At 50.6% G+C, this 17,830-nt stretch overlaps 1 protein-coding gene and 1 long non-coding RNA gene across 3 annotated transcripts in view; one reads left to right on the top strand and one right to left on the bottom strand.

Annotated features, from left to right (window-relative positions):
• Positions 1 to 4,564, bottom strand: part of CASTOR2 (cytosolic arginine sensor for mTORC1 subunit 2) — a 50,661-nt gene extending 46,097 nt beyond the window's left edge. Inside the window, exon 1 of the mRNA XM_055562495.1 lies at positions 4,284 to 4,564. Coding sequence (XP_055418470.1) covers positions 4,284 to 4,396 — 113 coding nt within the window. The 5' untranslated portion in view covers positions 4,397 to 4,564. The remainder of the gene's footprint in view (positions 1 to 4,283) is intronic.
• Positions 4,565 to 4,856: 292 nt separating this feature from the next.
• Positions 4,857 to 17,265, top strand: LOC129638040 (uncharacterized). 2 transcript variants are annotated; one of them, XR_008707670.1, is made up of 4 exons: positions 4,857 to 5,058; positions 5,893 to 5,964; positions 6,406 to 6,496; positions 16,983 to 17,265. It is a non-coding gene; the product is annotated as an uncharacterized LOC129638040 (long non-coding RNA). The 2 variants fall into 2 exon arrangements; XR_008707671.1 differs by lacking the exon at positions 4,857 to 5,058 and adding an exon at positions 5,231 to 5,442.
• The last annotated feature ends 565 nt before the right edge of the window (positions 17,266 to 17,830 follow it).

The raw sequence follows: 17,830 nt of genomic DNA, 5'->3' as shown, positions 1-17,830 counted from the left end.
GTGGGCCCTCAGCCAGGCTACAGAACCTCAGTCTATCACAAGGCTGAAGGAAAGCCCTCTGGTCAGCCAGGATTTGGCTTACCTCAGGTCTCCCCCTCCAGCCCTGGGCCTAGAATAAATGTACTCAGCCTGCCTTCTGCTCCCTTTTCCAGCCGCACTCAGATGCTACCCTGACAGTCAGGGCAGGGGCACTGGGCCTTGTTTCTCCAGGTGTGATTCAGTCTGCCGAGCCTCTTCCAGCCCCCAAGGCTCTCAGAAAAGACTCCGGTTGGAATCTGGGTCACTCTGCACGAGCCGGACATCCATCAAGTAAGCAGTTACTAAGTGCCTACAAAGCAGAGTGCTAAGCACAGCGGAGAAAGGACCTGGTTCAAATCCCAATTCTGTTTCTTCTGTGACCTTGAGCAGGCTGCTTTACTTCTCCAAACTCGGTGTCTTCACCACTTAGGGACACACGGTAAAAACAATAGTGCTAAGTCGCTTTAGTTGTGTCCGACTCTTTGCGACCCCATGAACTGTAGCCCACCAGGCTCCTCTGTTCATGGGGATTCTCCAGGTAAGGATAGTAGAGTGGGTTGCTATGCCCTCTTTGAGGGGATCTTTCCAACCTAGGGATCAAACCCACGTCTCTCACGTCTCCTGCATTGGCAAGCATAGTTCTGGTTTCTCTGGTACTGGCAGAGGGGTGGGAGAGAAGAAAAAGATAAAAAGATGCACAAAAAAGTTCCTGAAAGTAAGGTTTATAAACTAGGCGGTGGGAGAGTAAGACAAACAAACGATATGCTCCTACGGACAAAACTTGAGAGGTGATGGTTACAGGGAGGAAGTAGAACGTCTGGATGGGGGGTGATGAGGGACAAGCATTCCTAGCGGAAGATTAGGCAGGGTGGAAGGGATGTTCCTAAAGCTTTAGGACAGTATGCTGCAAATACATGGGCTGGATATAACTGTTGAATATAGGTGTCACTGAACCTGGAATAGCAGATTTCTGAACTTGAGCCAGAAAGACGCTGATTCAAATTCAGGCTCTACACTGACAGTGTAACCTTGAATGAGTCACTTAACATCTGAGCCTCAGACTCCTTCCTTGCAAAGCAGGTGTAAAACCTAATTCAGAGAGTCGTGTGCTCACTCAGTTGTGTCTGACTCTTTGCGATGCCATGGACTGCAGCCCGCCAGGCTCCTCTCTCCCTGGGACTATCTGGGCAAAAATACTGGAGGGGGTTGCCATTTCCTCCTCCAGGGGATCTTTCCAAACCAAGGATTGAAACCACCCTGTATTGGGAGGCGGATTCTTTACCCCTGAGCCACCTGGGAAGCCCCAATTCGAAGAGCTATCCTGTGGTATATGCAGGATCCTGAACCAGCATCTGGCTAATTCCCACTTTAATGCCCTAAGATGCAGTGCCACCTCCTTCAGGAAGTCCTCCAGGCTCTCTCAGGTCATCCCCCAGATCCAGCTGCTAGGCCCTAGACACTCCCCTCTCTGCTGTGATGGCCTCTTCTTTCTCTCTCACCAGGCTTGGGGCTTTGAAGAGGAAGAGGCAGGGATCTCAGCATCTCTTGAACCCAGCTGCACCCCTACAGGGAGTGGGCATCTATTGATGCCACATCCCTCCCAAGCCTCCACCCAGGTAGACATGAGCAGGAGGAAGTGACTAAGTCTGCTGGGGGTGGAGGGAAGCGGGGTTCAGGAAAGTTTTGGGTGATAACACTAGATCTTGAGGGTTCAACAGGAATTTACTGGTGGGAGGAGGGGGTTTCAGGCAGAGAAAGAGAGACAGAGAGAAAAAGAGCGAACTAAAGCAGGGAGGTGTGAGTGGAAGTACAGTGTAGGTCACACAGTTGTGCCAGAAAATGTCTAACTCAAGATGGAAATTCTGGATTCAGATCCCAAAGAGTCTCAAATGCCACGCCAAGGATTTGCCCCTTCAGGGAACGACCGAAAACTTGTTAACAGGCAACACAGTGACAAATATGACAAGGCTCTGGGCCACCACTTGGGGGCAGATACTGATGGATGAATCAAAAAAGGACCAAAAGTTCTACCTGGATGACTGACTGTTGAAAACTGCTCCAATAACACATCCACACCCTGCTCCCCCTTATATTGCAGAAAAGCCAATTTCCACAATCATTCCACGCTACACCCACAGCAGCTCTGTGAAACCTACGGGGCTGGGCCGTGCTATCTTCATTACAGATGGACAAAGGGAGAATCAGAGAAGGAGATGGACCTTGCCACGGTCACAGGGGCAATGAAGGGGCTCGTCACAACCTGAAGTCAGCAACCTGGCCCTGCCTGGGAGGCAGGCCTCTGGCCATTGGACAAATGTGCTCAGCACCTTCTAGAGCCAGATCTTGGAGACAGGGAGATGACCTTTGACCTCTGAGTCATCTTGAGACTGGACTGATCACCTGGGCTTCTTGCAGGAGAGGGAGAAGCGGGACCTACTGAGCGGTGGGGATTCTCTGGTCCAGACAGGTCAGCAGGGGCTCACCCCCAGGACAGGCCTATCTATGAGACCTCCAAACTGGACCCTGGGGTGGGGGCCAATCCCCCACAAATGGAATGGGACAGAGGGAGTGGCCCTTGGCTGCCTTTCTAAGAAGCCCCCAAATGCCCCCTCCTGCCAGCACCAGGCCCCCGCACCGCAGCAGCCTGAGTCAGCATCCTGGTCTTTTGAATGGTGGCCGAGAAATCAGCCAGGGGGGCTGCCTGGGGCTGACGGCCAAGGGTTGGAAAAACAAGGCCGCTCTCTCTTGCCTCCAGCCTTGGAATTTCAAGACAGGCTGGGGGTGGGGAGCAGAGGGCAGGTAGGTGCAGCAGGGGTGGGTATCAAGAGTGGGAGGAGGCTGGGGTGGGGGGCCAGAAGGTGGGAGGAGAGGTTCAGAATCTGAGCTGGTGGCTTTTGTTTTCAAATGACCTGTTTAATAATTACCTTTGCAATCAAAGGAGCCAGGGCCCAGGGAAGGTGAGCATTCAACCCTCCATACCCCACCAGGCAGCCGGGCAGCCGGAGAAGAAAGTAAACAAGATGCCACTGGCTCTCTGCTCCATCTCGCAAACAATGGCGGGACTGAGCTGCCGGCTCACACGCACACATCAAAGTGAGATTTCCAGGCAAGAACTTTAACAGGCAGATAAGAGGCTCGGATTGAATTTTCCCCCCACATCCCGGGAGCTCCCCCTGAGCTTGCGTCCAAGGGGGTAGCCTAGGGGCTCCCGTCATTTTAAGTTAACCTTGATCTGTAATTTATTCATTCATTTTGCAGAGAAAAGGACTACCTCCGTCTCAACCCCCGAAAAGCCTAGCCAGCAACAACTTCATCCCTTTAAACAGTCACAATGGTGGACAAACAAGGGATTTAAGTTACAGCGGCTAGCTAGCACTCACACTCCGGCTCCTTAAAAAAACATCATCCTAATCCAAGCCCCGACCGGGGCTCACAAAGTCAGACCCTGACCGGCAGTGGGAAAAATCCAACTTGGGTTTTTTTTTTTTTTCAACCTCCCAAGGCCTTCAACTATTTTTCCCCCTGCAGCATCCAAGCCCAGCCTCAAGGCAGAGCCGTAAACACGCCCGCTCCTCCCCCTTCCACGGTTCGGCAAAACAGCCCCCCCTCCCCCGCCGCCGTCCCCCACCTTCCCGGACCCCAAGAGAAAGAACCACAGCGACCCTCACCCGCAGGCCCCCTCCCCTCTCCTCCCCTCCCCCAGCCTCCGGCGCCGTCCGCAATCGTCGCAGGCACCTTGAGATAAACACCCACTAATGATTTTATGATTTTTCTGCTCTGGGTAGCCGCGCTCAGCAGAATCCCTTCCGCCGCCCTGGCGACGGGGGCCGGCCCAACGGAGGGATTGGGGGATGGGGGGGGGGGTTAGTTTTTTTTTTTAAACACCGCCGCGAGTCCACACCTGTTTTTCATTCATTCATTCGTTCGTTCATTCATTCATTAACGGATTCGTCACAGCTGCCTGCTTGGCCCTCTGGATCTAGGGGAGAGGATGGGAAGGGGGCTGAGATGGGGGGAGACAGCGGCAGGGGTGCCTCTTGTGTGTGTGCGTTGTGTGTGGGGGGGTGGGTGGCTCGGGGTGGAAGGACCCAGTTGGAGGGCAGATCGGGTGGCTTTGTCAAACACGAGACAAGCGATGCGGCGGGGGCGGGGCGGGGGCGCTCCCCGGGGCTCGAAGTTGTTTTCCGAGCCGCGGCGGCGAGGACAGCCGCCCGGGTGCGCCTCTTTGTCTCTCCCCGGCCGGCGCCGCGTCCCCGCGCGCTCACCTGGTCTTAGAGGACAGGAAGGCAAGTTTGATCAGGCCGTAGGTAAAGAGCGGGATACTCTCCTTGGCGACGCTGGCAACTTGCAGCCGGTGCTCCAGGATGTGGAGTTCCATCGTCCGCCCGCGCTCCGCGGCGGCTCATCCGCGGGGGGCGAGCCGCGGCCCCCGCCCCCCTGCGCGCGCCCAGCCGGCACCGGAGCGCCGCGGGCAGCCGGCCGGGGGGACCCGGAGCTCGGCGCCGGGCGGGCTGGGGCGGACAAAGTGGGAGGCCCGCCGAGCCGCGAGGGGGGCCGCGGGCGGCGGGCAGGCGGCGGGCGAGGGCGGCAGCGCTGGCGGAGCAGCGGCGCGCGGCGCCCGGCGCGGAGAGCAGCTGGTGTTCGCTGTAACAAACAACTTGCCACTCAAACGCCGGCCCGCTGGGCATGCGCGGCCGCCGCGGGGCGTGTCGGGACTTGTAGTCCCGCGGCCGGGGCGCCGGCGGCTGGTGATGTCAGGGGGGCGGGCGGCCGTGCTAGGGGCCGCCCCGGTGCTGGGGAAGGCGGCGGGGCTGGGGGTGGCCTGAGGGGCGGGTGGAAAATGCTGGAGCGCGGATCCCCGCGGGCTTACGGGGAGGCGGAGGGCAGAAACGGGGGCCTTTGGAGCCGGCCTGGGCCGGAGTGGAAGCTTTGTCCCTCCGAGCTCGGGACTTGTCGCTTTTGGGTGCAAAGCGAGTGGCCCACAGAACTCCCGCTCTTGAGGAGGCCCGAGTTTGGGAGGGGAGAAATTTGGAGAAACCGGTAATTACAGTGCAGAGAAGCAAAGCGAAATAAATAAAGCGGGGCGGGGGGCGGTATGTGCTCGGGACGGAGATGGGGCTTCAGGGGAGTTTCCTGGAGGAGGGGACATCCAGGCTGGGTTCTGAAGGATGAACTGGAGCTCGCTGAGGAGGGGGAGGGGCACGCGGGGATGGAGGCGGCCGGCGGCCTTCCAGGCAGAAGGAACAGCGTGTCCAGAGGCACAGAAGCGTGAAAGCCCCCACGGATCCGTGTTTGGCTTTGCTGGAGCGGAAAATGTGAGGGAGGAGAGGCCAGAGATAAGGCAGGCGCAGTCACCAGGAGCCAGGTCGAGAGGGTCATGTGTGCAGAACTAATGAGGTGGCCGTTTATCCCGCGGGACAGAGGGTGAGGGGGCTGCGAATGAGGGAAAAGTCTGAAATACACCCCCAAGGGCTTCCCACCCTAGGGCCGGCATGTCCCCGACTAATGTCCTGCCACGGCTCCCCCTTAATGGCTTACTGGAATTTTGAAATTTTCTAGGTTAAAGTTACTGGTACTTTGCTCTTGGGCAGAGTATTTTGGGGACATGATGGATTAGGTTTACCTGCTGGTGCTGTCTGGGAACTTTCTTTTTGGGGAAGATTCTGACCATCCCCTACCTCCATTCCTCGACCCACCTCTCTGAGGTGGGGGGAGAGATGGGCTACCTTGTTTCCACAAAGGGGCTCGAAGCCTGCAATCTGGTGGCTGTTAAAGCATCTTGACCCCATTCCCACTTTACTTTCACTCAAGAATTTATCTGCATCTAATGAAGAATATTCTTTTTTGTTTTGGTTGTCTGTCTCCCTCTTCTAGAATCTCAGCTCTGTGAAGGCAGTGGGTTTTGTCCTCTTGCTGTATTCCCAGTGCCTGAAATGTGGCTGGCAGGTGAGAGACATGTATTCAATATTCATGGGATGTATAAATGCATACATCTCTTCCTTTAGCACGGAGAGACTTAGAAGGCCCAAACAGAAATGCATTCAGGGGCCAGGCAAGTGTGAAGGTGAATAAAGCAGTTGGGTATCAGACAGTTGGGAAATGGTACAGGGGAAGGGAGGCTTGACTGAAGGCCTAAAATTCTTAAAACAAACGAAAGCAACCCAAGAGGTGAACCCAAACAAAGGCAGGATTTGGTCAGTTTTCAGACTTCTGCTCTGGATGGCCTTGGTCAGTGTTTTTTAATCTGTAATTTATGATCCATGAGTGGGTGGTGAAATCAATTTAGCAGGCATGACTAGTATTCAAAAAGAAAATTGAATAGAAAATGACACAAACCTTTGCACATAGAACAGGTGGTCTGTTACTGTGATCTTTTCTATGTTTCAGGAAACTTTCATCTTGGCCACGTGTGTACCTGTGTGCATGCTGGCCTAAATGTGCATCTGTGAGCATACATGCACTGGATCTTGATGCAAAGGTATTTCTCTGTGACTTGGGTCAAAAACCATTTGAAAACCCTGGGCTTTCTAGTGAATTAAGCCAGGCTGTAGTGAAGTTTGAAAATTTAGAGCACATTGGTTGGATTTACAGAATTGCTTTCACTGAGCTGTATTTGGTGCTTAAGTTTTGAGACACTGACACCTGAAATGATTGTTGGGAATTTGAGGAAACTGACCAAATGACAACCCACTCCAGTGTTCTTGCCTGGAGAATCCTAGGGACGGGGGAGCCTGATGGGCTGCCGTCTATGGGGTCGCACAGAGTCGGACACGACTGAAGCGACTTAGCAGCAGCAGCAGACCTCTAGGTTGTCAGATCAAGAGGATGGTTTCAGGCTGGGGCTAGGGTGAGACATTCACTCTCAAGGTCATGCCTGTCTTGGCTCTGCAATGCTTGTGGAATTCACTTCTCTCTTGCTCCTTTAGCTTTGCACCCTTCTGGTTCTTTCTTGGTTCTCCTGGTTTTTCCCTCTTTGGTTTCTTTCCCGCCCAATCCTAAAATATGTGGAGGCCCACCCGGTGTTCCTTCCTGTAGTGTGTTTTTACAGCGGTGGCTGCCAGTGACATCTTGTCTCCTGGTAAGGTATCCCACATTGATTTTGGCCTTGTGACTTTCTTTGGCCAATAAGGTCTTAGCTTGGTAGTACACGCACTTGGTAACTCCTGTGCATTGACGCTTGCCCGCTGGGTTGCTCCCCTGAGTCCATGACGCTGTGAAGAAGCCTAAGTGCAAGTTCACATGGAAAGAGAGGCCAGGTGTTCCAGCTGTCGCCGCTGAGCCCCATCCTCTGCTGACAGCTGGCATCAACCAGACACGTGAGTGAGCTGATCTGGGACCTTCTAGCTCACTATCCAGACACATGCAGCCACATGAGTGAGCCAGGTGAAGCCAGAAGAGGAACTACCCAACCAATCTATGGAGCAGTAATAAATACAGCTGACCCTTGAACAGCTGGGTTTAAACTGCTCAGGTCCATTTATACATTGTTTTTTTCAGTAGTGAAAAATGCAGTGCCTTAAGATCCATGGTGGTTTGAATCTGTGGATATGGAGCCATGGATACTGAGGAACCACATATATGGTGGGTCATTTATAAGTAGAAAGTTCCCTAACAATCTGCCTTGCAGGAGATGTGGGTTCAATCCCTGGTTGGGGAACTGTTAGTAAGATCCCACATGCTGTGGAGCGACTAAGCCTGCACACTGCATCTACTGAGCCCAGGAGCCTCAAGGAAAGATACTTCATTGTGCCACTAAGATCTGATGCAGTCAAATAAATAAAAATAAATATTAAAAAAATTATAAGCAGATTTTCAACTGATGGAGGATCAGCATTCCTAATCCCCACCTTGTTCAAGGGTCCACTGTAGTTATTTTTAGCCACTAAGATTTGGTATGATTTATTGTGCAGAAATAAATAGCTGATATTTTCCCTCACCCCTTATCTTCTTTCACTCTGTGGGTGGACTCAGCCTCTGACGTCTGATATGTTCAGTTCAGTTCAGTTCAGTCGCTCAGTCGTGTCCAACTCTTTGCGACCCCATGAATCGCAGCACTCCAGGCCTCCCTGTCCATCACCAACTCCCGGAGTTCACTCAGACTCATGTCCATCGAGTCAGTGATGCCATCCAGCCATCTCATCCTCTGGCATCCCCTTCTCCTCCTGCCCCCAATCCCTCCCAGCATCAGAGTCTTTTCCAATGAGTCAACTCTTCACATGACGTGGCCAAAGTACTGGAGTTTCTGCTTTAGCATCATTCCTTCCAAAGAAATCCCAGGGCTGATCTCCTTCAGAATGGACTGGTTGGATCTCCTTGCAGTTCAAGGGACTCTCAAGAGTCTTCTCCAACACCATAGTTCAAAAGCATCAATTCTTCGGCGCTCAGCCTTCTTCACAGTCCAACTCTCACATCCATACATGACCACAGGAAAAACCATAGCCTTGACTAGATGGACCTTTGTTGGCAAAGTAATGTCTCTGCTTTTGAATATGCTATCTAGGTTGGTCATAACTTTCCTTCTAAGTAGTAAGCATCTTTTAATTTCATGGCTGCAATCACCATCTGCAGTGATTTTGGAGCCCCCAAAAATAAAGTCTGACACTGTTTCCACTGTTTCCCCATCTATTTCCCATGAAGTGATGGGACCGGATGCCATGATCTTCGTTTTCCGAATGTTGAGCTTTAAGCCAACTTTTTCACTCTCCACTTTCACTTTCATCAAGAGGCTTTTGAGTTCCTCTTCACTTTCTGCCATAAGGGTGGTGTCATCTGCATATCTGAGGTTATTGATATTTCTCCCGGCAATCTTGATTCCAGCTTGTGTTTTTTCCAGTCCAGTGTTTTCTCATGATGTACTCTGCATAGAAGTTAAATAAGCAGGGTGACAATATACAGCCTTGACGGACTCCTTTTCCTATTTGGAACCAGTCTGTTGTTCCATGTCCAGTTCTAACTGTTGCTGCCTGACCTGCATACAAATTTTTCAAGAGGCAGATCAGGTGGTCTGGTATTCCCATCTCTTTCAGAATTTTCCACAGTTTATTGTGATCCACACAGTCAAAGCCTTTGGCATAGTCAATAAAGCAGAAATAGATGTTTTTCTGGAACTCTCTTGCTTTTTCCATGATCCAGCGGATGTTGGCAATTTGATCTCTGGTTCCTCTGCCTTTTCTAAAACCAGCTTGAACATCAGGAAGTTCACGGTTCACATATTGCTGAAGCCTGGCTTGGAGAATTTTGAGCATTACTTTACTAGTGTGTGAGATGAGTGCAATTGTGCGGTAGTTTGAGCATTCTTTGGCATTGCCTTTCTTTGGGATTGGAATGAAAACTGACCTTTTCCAGTCCTGTGGCCACTGCTGAGTGTTCCAAATTTGCTGGCATATTGAGTGCAGCACTTTCACAGCATCATCTTTCAGGATTTGAAATAGCTCCACTGGAATTCTATTACCTCCACTAGCTTTGTTCATAGTGATGCTTTCTAAGGCCCACTTAAGTGACTTCACATTCCAGGATGTCTGGCTCTAGGTCAGTGATCACACCATCGTGATTATCTGGGTCGTGAAGATCTTTTTTGTACAGTTCTTCTGTGTATTCCTGCCATCTCTTCTTAATATCTTCTGCTTCTGTTAGGTCCATACCATCTCTGTCCTTTATCGAGCCCATCTTTGCATGAAATATTCCCTTGGTATCTCTAATTTTCTTGAAGAGATTTCTAGTCTTTCCCATTCTGTTGTTTTCCTCTATTTCTTTGCACTGATCGTTGAGGAAGGCTTTCTTATCTCTTCTTGCTATTCTTTGAAACTCTGCATTCAGATGCTTATATCTTTCCTTTTCTCCTTTGCTTTTCACTTCTGTTCTTTTCACGGCTATTTGTAAGGCCTCCCCAGACAGCCATTTTGCTTTTTTGCATTTCTTTTCCATGGGGATGGTCTTGATCCCTGTCTCCTGTACAATGTCACGAACCTCATTCCATAGTTCATCAGGCACTCTATCTATCAGATCTAGGCCCTTAAATCTATTTCTCACTTCCACTGTATAATCATAAGGGATTTGATTTAGGTCATACCTGAATGGTCTAGTGGTTTTCTCTACTTTCTTCAATTTAAGTCTGATATGTTGAGAGTCCCTAAATTGACAGTTCTAGCCCAGAACATGTTCCTGAAGCCCCCATTCACATATCTAACTTTCTGATGGTTGGAGATGTGTGTGTATGAGTGCTCAGACATGTCTGACTCTTGTGACCCCCTGGTCTGTAGCCCGCTAGGCTCCTCTGTCCATGGGATTTCCCAGGCAATAATACTGGAGTGGGATGCCATTTCCTTCTCCAGGGGATCCTCCCAAGCCAGAGATTGATCCTAAGTTTCTTGTGTCTCCTGCATTGGCAAGCAGATTCTTTACCACCGTGCCACCAGGGAAGCCTGGTGGTTGGTTACGTCCACCTAAATGGTCACAGGCTTGGGCAGCTCACCCTGTTCACACCTTACCTCATCATCTAACCCAGGTATCTCCAACCTCTGGATCTAATGTCTTATGATCTGAGGTAGAGCTGATGTAATAAATAATAGAAGTAAAGTGCAAAGTAAGTATAATGTGCTTGAATCATCCCCAAACCACCAACCCCACCACCACACCCTAGTCCATGGAAAAATTGTCTTCCACGAAATCAGTCCCCAGTGCCAAAAAGGCTGAGGGCTGCTGATCTAAGCCATCCCAGACCTTCTCCTCTTCCTCCCGTAATCTCTGTCTCGGTTGATGACATTGTTGCCAATCCCTGGGGTTACCAGCCTGATCTGGCAGGTTGTGTTTTCCGAGATGGTCACAAGATCTTTTATTCTGCATGCTCTCCTGGCAACGTGGCATTGATCCTCGTCTCATTAGGTGGTGGGTCAGTGTTCCCTTGTCTTGCATCTGTGACTACAGAGGAAGTGACACCTGTGAGTTCTAAAACTGGGTCATACCTGGTCATCCTGTGTACACCTGGTCCCCTTGGGACACTCACGCTCTGAAACCATATGCTGTGCTGTGAAGAAGCACAGGCTTCGTGGACGGATCGCAGGTGGAAATTCGTATTGGTTTGCTAGGTCTGCAGAACGCAGACTGGCCTTAAACAACAGAAGTGTGTTGTTTCACAATTCCGGGCACTGGAAGCTCAAGACCCAGGGTATGTTTCTTCTGAAGCCTTTCTCCTTGGTTTGTAGATGGCCACCTTCACCTCGCTGTCCTCCTGTGGTCTTCCTTCTAATTTCCTGCTCTTATGAGAACACAGATGATATTGACTAGAGCCCACCCTAATGACCTCATTTTAACTTAATTACCTCTTTAAAGACCCTTTCTCTGAATACAGTCATATTCTAAAGCAGTTGGGGTTAAGACTTCCACATATGAATTGTGAGGCATGGTGGACACGCTTCGACTCATAGCGGTGTTCCAACTTCCCCAATGGCTCAGCGAGTAAAGAATCCACTGGCAATGCAGGAGACACAGGAGACACGGGTTTGACCCCCGTGTTGGGAAGATCCCTTGGAGGAGGGGATGGCAACCCACTTGAGTGTTCTCACCTGAAAAATCCCATGGACAGAGGAGCGTGGCGGGCTACAGAGTTGCAAAGGGTCAGACACAGCTGAGCGACTAAGCACAGCACCGTGTTCCAGCCAGCAGCCCCAGTGGGAGACAGAAACCTCAGGGCAGATCTGACAGCCCCCAGACCTGGGGACGGAGGCTTCACCTGAGACGAATGAGAGACGCTGAGCAAGAACCACTTAGCTGAGCCTGATCCCCCTCTTGGACCATGGAAGGCAATAATTAGATAATTATTGTTATTCTAAACCACTATATTTAATAGCAGTAGATTATTGGAATATTCTAGAATCAGTCTGGTTGCTGGTGGTGATGATGGATTGGGGGGGGAGCTGACCAGGAAATTATCCTGGATTGGTCCCTCTTGCTTCCCCGCGGCGGCCACCCCCCCCCCCCCCACATCTAAAACACGTCTTGATTTTATTTACTGCACATCTCTGTGATCCAGCTGTCTCTTCACCTTGACCGTCATGTTCCCATGTCCTAGATTGTTCCAATGGCTTCCTAATGTCCATCGTATCCTCCTTGTGTTGCCTAATAGGTGTTCTATGATGTGGGCCTCCCACCTGTAACTCTTTTAGGGACCACGGCTCTCCTAAGAAAACCGAGCTCTGATCCTCCATAGTTGGTCTTATGGGAAGGGAAAGAGGCTTTCTTTCTCGTAGACCCATCCTCTCCAGTATGGTAGACATTGGCCGTACATGGCTATTGAATACTTGAAACTGGAGCTAGTGCCATGAGACATGGAAGCTTTAATTCTACTTCATTTTAATTAATTTAAAATTTAAAAATGATTTAGTTATTGGAAAACATTCACGTATGTTTGGAAGAGGCTGCCCAGCTGTTCTGGTTTTCCTGGAACTGGGCTTTCAAGTTGTGGAACTCTGAGTTTTAAAACCAGGACTTGTGGACTTCCCTGGCAGTCCAGTGGTTAAGACTCTGAGCTTCCACTGCAGAGGGTACAGGTTCAATTCTTGGTCTGAGAACTAAGATCCCACATGTCATGCAGCATGGCCAAAAGGAAAACGGAAAACCAGGACTTGAGTAAGCAAGGATGAATTGGTGATACTGCTTTGAAACAGCTTGGTTATGGACATCTGTGAAATCCAAATACAGCTCGAGTATCGTGAATGAGAATTTAGCAGCTGGATGGAGATGTGCCATAAATGTCAAATATACCCTAGCTTTCAAAGACTTGGTATAGAAAAAATAAATCTCCTTAATAATTTCTTATATTGATTACACATTGAAATGATAATATTTGGGATGTTGAGTTAAATAGAATATATATTAAAATTCCATCTGTTTCTTCTTCACTTTTTAAAAGTCACATATGGCTTGCATTATATTTTTATCTAGCCCTGCCCTTGAGTAGTGGCTCTCAAACTGTGGTTGGTGTCAGAATCACTGGGGCACTTGGTAAAGATACCCAGGCCCAGGCCTTGCCCTGCTTAGGAAGCCTGGGCCCCTGTCCTTTGTCAGCTTTCCTGGTCCCAGTCTCCCTGCTGTGGTGGGATGTGGTGTGGAAATGTAGATGCCAGCAATCCCTTTTTTCTTAAATCTGGGGTTTCTCTGGACCCAAGAAAACAATGCCCCAGGGCAGGCAGGAATTCTCACTCTGCCTGGCTAAGGCCTAGCATGGCCTTTACCAGCACGAGCTGCTCAGATGGCATAGAAGTAGAAAAAGAAGAGAGGGAGGGAAGGGCCAGGAGAACTAAGGGGGCATCTTTTTCTGGGGCTTTGGTTCTTTCTGGATCCTTCCCTAGTGCCCAAGTGAGCTGACCCTGAATCTCCTTCCCTGGGTTTGACAAACAATACCAAGGACCATGGGGAGTCATTGAAGGTTCTTGAGCAGGGGAGGAGCCCGATGAAATGGATATCTTTCCAAGGGAGCCCAGGCCTCCACCACCTCCTTTTTCCGCACCTCACCACAGAGCTGCAGGAAGAAGAGATTTCTCTGATTCTTTGCTGGAGAGCCCCTTCACACGCTCGCCTTCACCCCCACGGAAAAGGATTGCGTGCTTAGTAGCTCAGTCATGTCCGACTCTTTGCGATCCCATGGACTGTAGCCCACCAGGCATCTTTGTCCATGGAGATTCTCCAGGCAGGAATACTGGAGTAGGTTGTCATGCCCTCCTCCAGGGGATCTTCCCCACCCAGGGATTAAACCCAGGTCTCACATTGCCTGCGGATTCTTTACCGGCTGAGCCACCAGGGAAGAGAAAGGATTATTGGTCCCCAGAGTGCGGTGGACTGAGTTCATATGCGAACTGTCATAGCTTAGTCCCCGTCAGCCATTATTCTCATCTCAGGCACAGGCTCTTCTTCCTTCATGCTCCCAGGCCTGCCCAGCCTTGCCAGGATCCCCGAGAGACCAGGTGCTGGCCTCTCTGCTGCAAATCCACACTTAGACACAGACGCCAGACATCACTTGGTCCCATGGAAGGAGAGAGTGTGGGGTGTGGGGAATCAGCCAGCCGACCATCACTGCATCCTTGAGAACCAGGCCTGGTCTGAGTTTGGCCTCTATCACATTCCATGCTGTGCAGATTGCATCTTTCTCTGCTTTGGTTTCCTCATCTATAAAATGGGCACGATGGTGCCTTTCTCACAGAGCATGCTCATGGGGATGAAAGGAAAGAATGCCTTTGGGAAAACATCCAGCACTGCTCCTGGCACTTGGTAGATACTCATTCATCAAATATTTGTTGAATGAATGAATGAGTGTGTGGATGGGCATATTGGCACTCTGGCCTCAGAGTGCAGCCAAGGGCAGCCCCCCTCTGTAGTTTCCAATCTACTCCCTCCTGGCTCTGGCTCGCCTCAGTGATGGAGGAAAGGAGGGAAATGGACGTGTCTAGGGCTTCCCCTTGGTGCGTGTGTGTGCTTGCTGAAGCTGATTCCCAGAACAGGTAGGGATTCACATGCTCGTTTTGCAGATGGGGAGACTGAGGCTAGGGGAAGGTCAGAAGGAGCCAACTGTGGACACAGCTTTTCCTGGGTTTCCCAGGGGCGTGCACCAGGGCTGAGCGCATCGTGCTGCTTAAGGAATGCCGATTGGTTGAGTCAGTGAGTGAACCTCGGGCTCCAAGGTGACAGGAGAAGCCCCGTCCTCTTTACTGTGACATCCGTGGGCAGGGCAAGAGGCAAGGAGTCTTTCTCTCACACGCTGTCTTGTATTATTTCCTTCCATACCCTTTTCCTGCCTCTTCTCCTTCTCCTTCTCAGCCTGTGCTCTTTCAGCAATTTTCCCCCACTTTTCTTTCTTCCTCCCCTCCTCCCTTCTTTCCTTCCTACCTTCTTTCTTCTCTCTCTTTCTTTCATGTAACCTGTGACTGAGGATGAGACTGCATAGCCTCTAAAAACCCAGAGATTGACATGGTGGAAGATAGAGGCTGAGGGGCCTCCAAACCCCTACTGTTCACACCCTGGTGCCTCATTTTCCTCAACTGTAACCTGGGTTGTTTTAAGGAGGTGGGATGGTATGTGTAGGTGCTGAGTACAGGCCTGACCAATGGAAGAGCCCGAGGGATGTGACTTGTTGATGTGGTTGTTTCAGCTGTGCTTAAGGCTGGCCTTACTGCAGCTTTTTGATATCCTGGGAACTGATTTGAAAAGCATCAGGGCCTGAGATTCTGAAGGTGTGACTTGGGGTAGACTGTGCATCAGTTTTACGATCCCTAAAATGCAAGTGTCTGGATGGCTGCTTCCCAGGAAGGTGGTGAGCTGTTGGTCATTAAGTCATTGGGATGGGAGAGCCATAGCTGAGTCCTGTGGAACTAAGGAACTCTGGGATGATGTGTGGGCTTCCACGGGGTGGTGTTCCTTCAAGGCTTGTGGAGTGACTCAGGATGCATATGTGGTGACTGACCAGTGGGAGTGGCCTGGGGGTCCTGGGTGACCTCTGATCCAGAGCAGTTCCAGAATTCCTTCTAGCAGGTGACAGGAGAGGGAGCTGTACCTGGGGCATCTTTTTGCACATCGCAAAGGCGATGTGCTCTCTTGGGAGGGAATCTGATTTCTAACATCCTTTGTGAAGATGCAGAAACATCTGCAGTGGACACTGCTGGGATTGCTCATGAGATATTAGTCTCGTCTCAGTGAAGAGAGCAATTTATCAGAGGCCATTCCTTCCAGCGATGAAGAACCTTTCAGAACTTGATTGCACTTAATGCATCAGCCTTTCCAAAGTGTTTTATTCCACCCTCAAATGAGATAATGAAGCCCTGTAATTTACTGTTCAACTCCCGCACAGAGTGAGTGGGTCAGGCCCGAGGAGACAGAAAGCTGGACCCCAGCTCGAGAGGCCAAGTACACCCAGGGTGTTGTCAGCCTGGAACTGCCTGTCTCCTGGCGGGAGCTGGCATGGAGTCCCAGGCAGCCCAGAGTAAATCCCAGTCTGCTGGCTTCCTTCCTCTGCATCCCCAAGCAAGTCACTTACTCTCCTGAAGCCTCGGTTTCGTCTTCTGTAAACTTAGGATGGGTGATGACACTGGCGTGGCAGGGTTGTGGAAAGGATTCGGGATGATGTGGCTAAGGGAGCAGTGCCTGTCACTAGGTAGATCCTCAGTACATAGCAATTGTCATAGGGCAGTGAGACTGAGCTCTGAGACCTCAGAGGAAGTCGTTCTTGCTCCTGGTCATGGGGGACATTGACATCCATGGCTCTGCCCTGGAGTTACCGTCGGCACCCAGTAAATCAGCCTTCAAGGCCTTCACCTCCTGCTTCTCTGCCCATCTCATCCTGACCATTTCAATGGAGCTAGCCCACTCAGACAGTAGATGATGGATGGAGCTAGCCCACTCAGATAGTAGATGATGGACGAATGGCTGTAAAAATCCAGCCATGGGCCGCATCGGAGCCCAAGCTGGACCTTGCCCAAGCCTCCTTCAGCCTCCCATTTGGACCTGGAAGTTTCTCGACCTCCCCTCCCCTGGCTCACACCCTCATTGGACAAGAGTATTCTGACATATGTGATGGTGCAAGCTCTGGGTAGATTTAAGGGGCCTCATTAGATTTGTGTTGATTACAATACTCTCCCCTGAAAGCAATAAAGTTGCTTTTTCTAACAATATCAGCATGGGCTTCCTGGGTGTCTCAGTGGTAGTGAATCCGCCTGCCAATGCAGGAGATGCAGGGAAGATCCCCTGGATGAGGGCATGGCAATGCACTCCAGTGTTCTTGCCTGAAAAGTCCCATGGACAGAGGAAAGTGTCAGGCTACAGTCCGTGGGGTTGCAGAGAATTGGACCCAACTGAGCATGCGTGTGTTGCATGTGCGTACACACACACACAGACACAAAATATCAGTATATTATGATACTTTTCCAAGGATGGAAGTAAAGCATCTTAAGAAAGGGGTGTGTTTTCTAATTTGCTCACAGGTCAGTACAGATCACTGGCTTACCCTTCCTTCCTCCACTGCCTCAGTGACCTTCCCTGGCCCAACCCCACATCCCCTTATGGTAGGATTCTGGCATTTGTCCTCTGTTCCTGCTCTGGCCTGGAGGGACCAGCCAGGACTTGCACTGTTGGCTTCATCTCAGGCAGATTCCTGACCGGCTCTTGTCGCCTTGGATCCTGACCCCAGAATGACTCCTATCGACGTCTTCTCCTCCCTCAACTAAGACCCAGTGCAGCCAAATAAATAAATAAATCTTTTTTAAAAAGTATTCCTTCGACTTATTTCCTTCCTCTTCTAATGGGACTTCTCTGCCTTTCAAAGTTTCTGCTATTTATTTCCAGGAGCCCCAGTGGGTGTCTCACTGGTGCTCACAAACATTTTTATGCTACATTTTATTGCCATTCTCCTCCTCCTGTGATTGATTTTCAAGCTGGGATGGTTGCTTTCAAGGTTTCTGCTGTCTTCTCCCATCGCTGTGGCCCTCACTCCTCGGAAAGCTGAAGACCTCTCCGGGATGAAGGCTGGCTTGGAACACCCCTCTGAGCTGCCCCCATCACCCTAAAATGACTTTCCTATCCCTTCCAGGCTTTCCGTTTCATGGTCACACAGCTACAAAATATGCTGTTATCTCTTAGTACTGTGCAGACTGTATTCCCCCCAAAATGGTACCAACAATCACTCCCCACAATGGGACTCTGACACCCCTTCTTCTTGGATCAGGTTGGATTTGTGACTATGGCTGAAAACACAGAGGGTCATAAAGAGTGATGTAGCTTCAGCTAGCTTGCTTGGGATGCTTGCTCATGGGACCTAGCCACCATGCTGTGA

The sequence above is a fragment of the Bubalus kerabau genome, chromosome 23 (genome assembly GCF_029407905.1).
Source record: "Bubalus kerabau isolate K-KA32 ecotype Philippines breed swamp buffalo chromosome 23, PCC_UOA_SB_1v2, whole genome shotgun sequence".
NCBI classification, from domain to species: Eukaryota; Metazoa; Chordata; class Mammalia; order Artiodactyla; family Bovidae; genus Bubalus; species Bubalus kerabau.
Note: the sequence above shows the minus strand (reverse complement) of the source record. Positions and strands in the feature narration are given on the sequence as shown.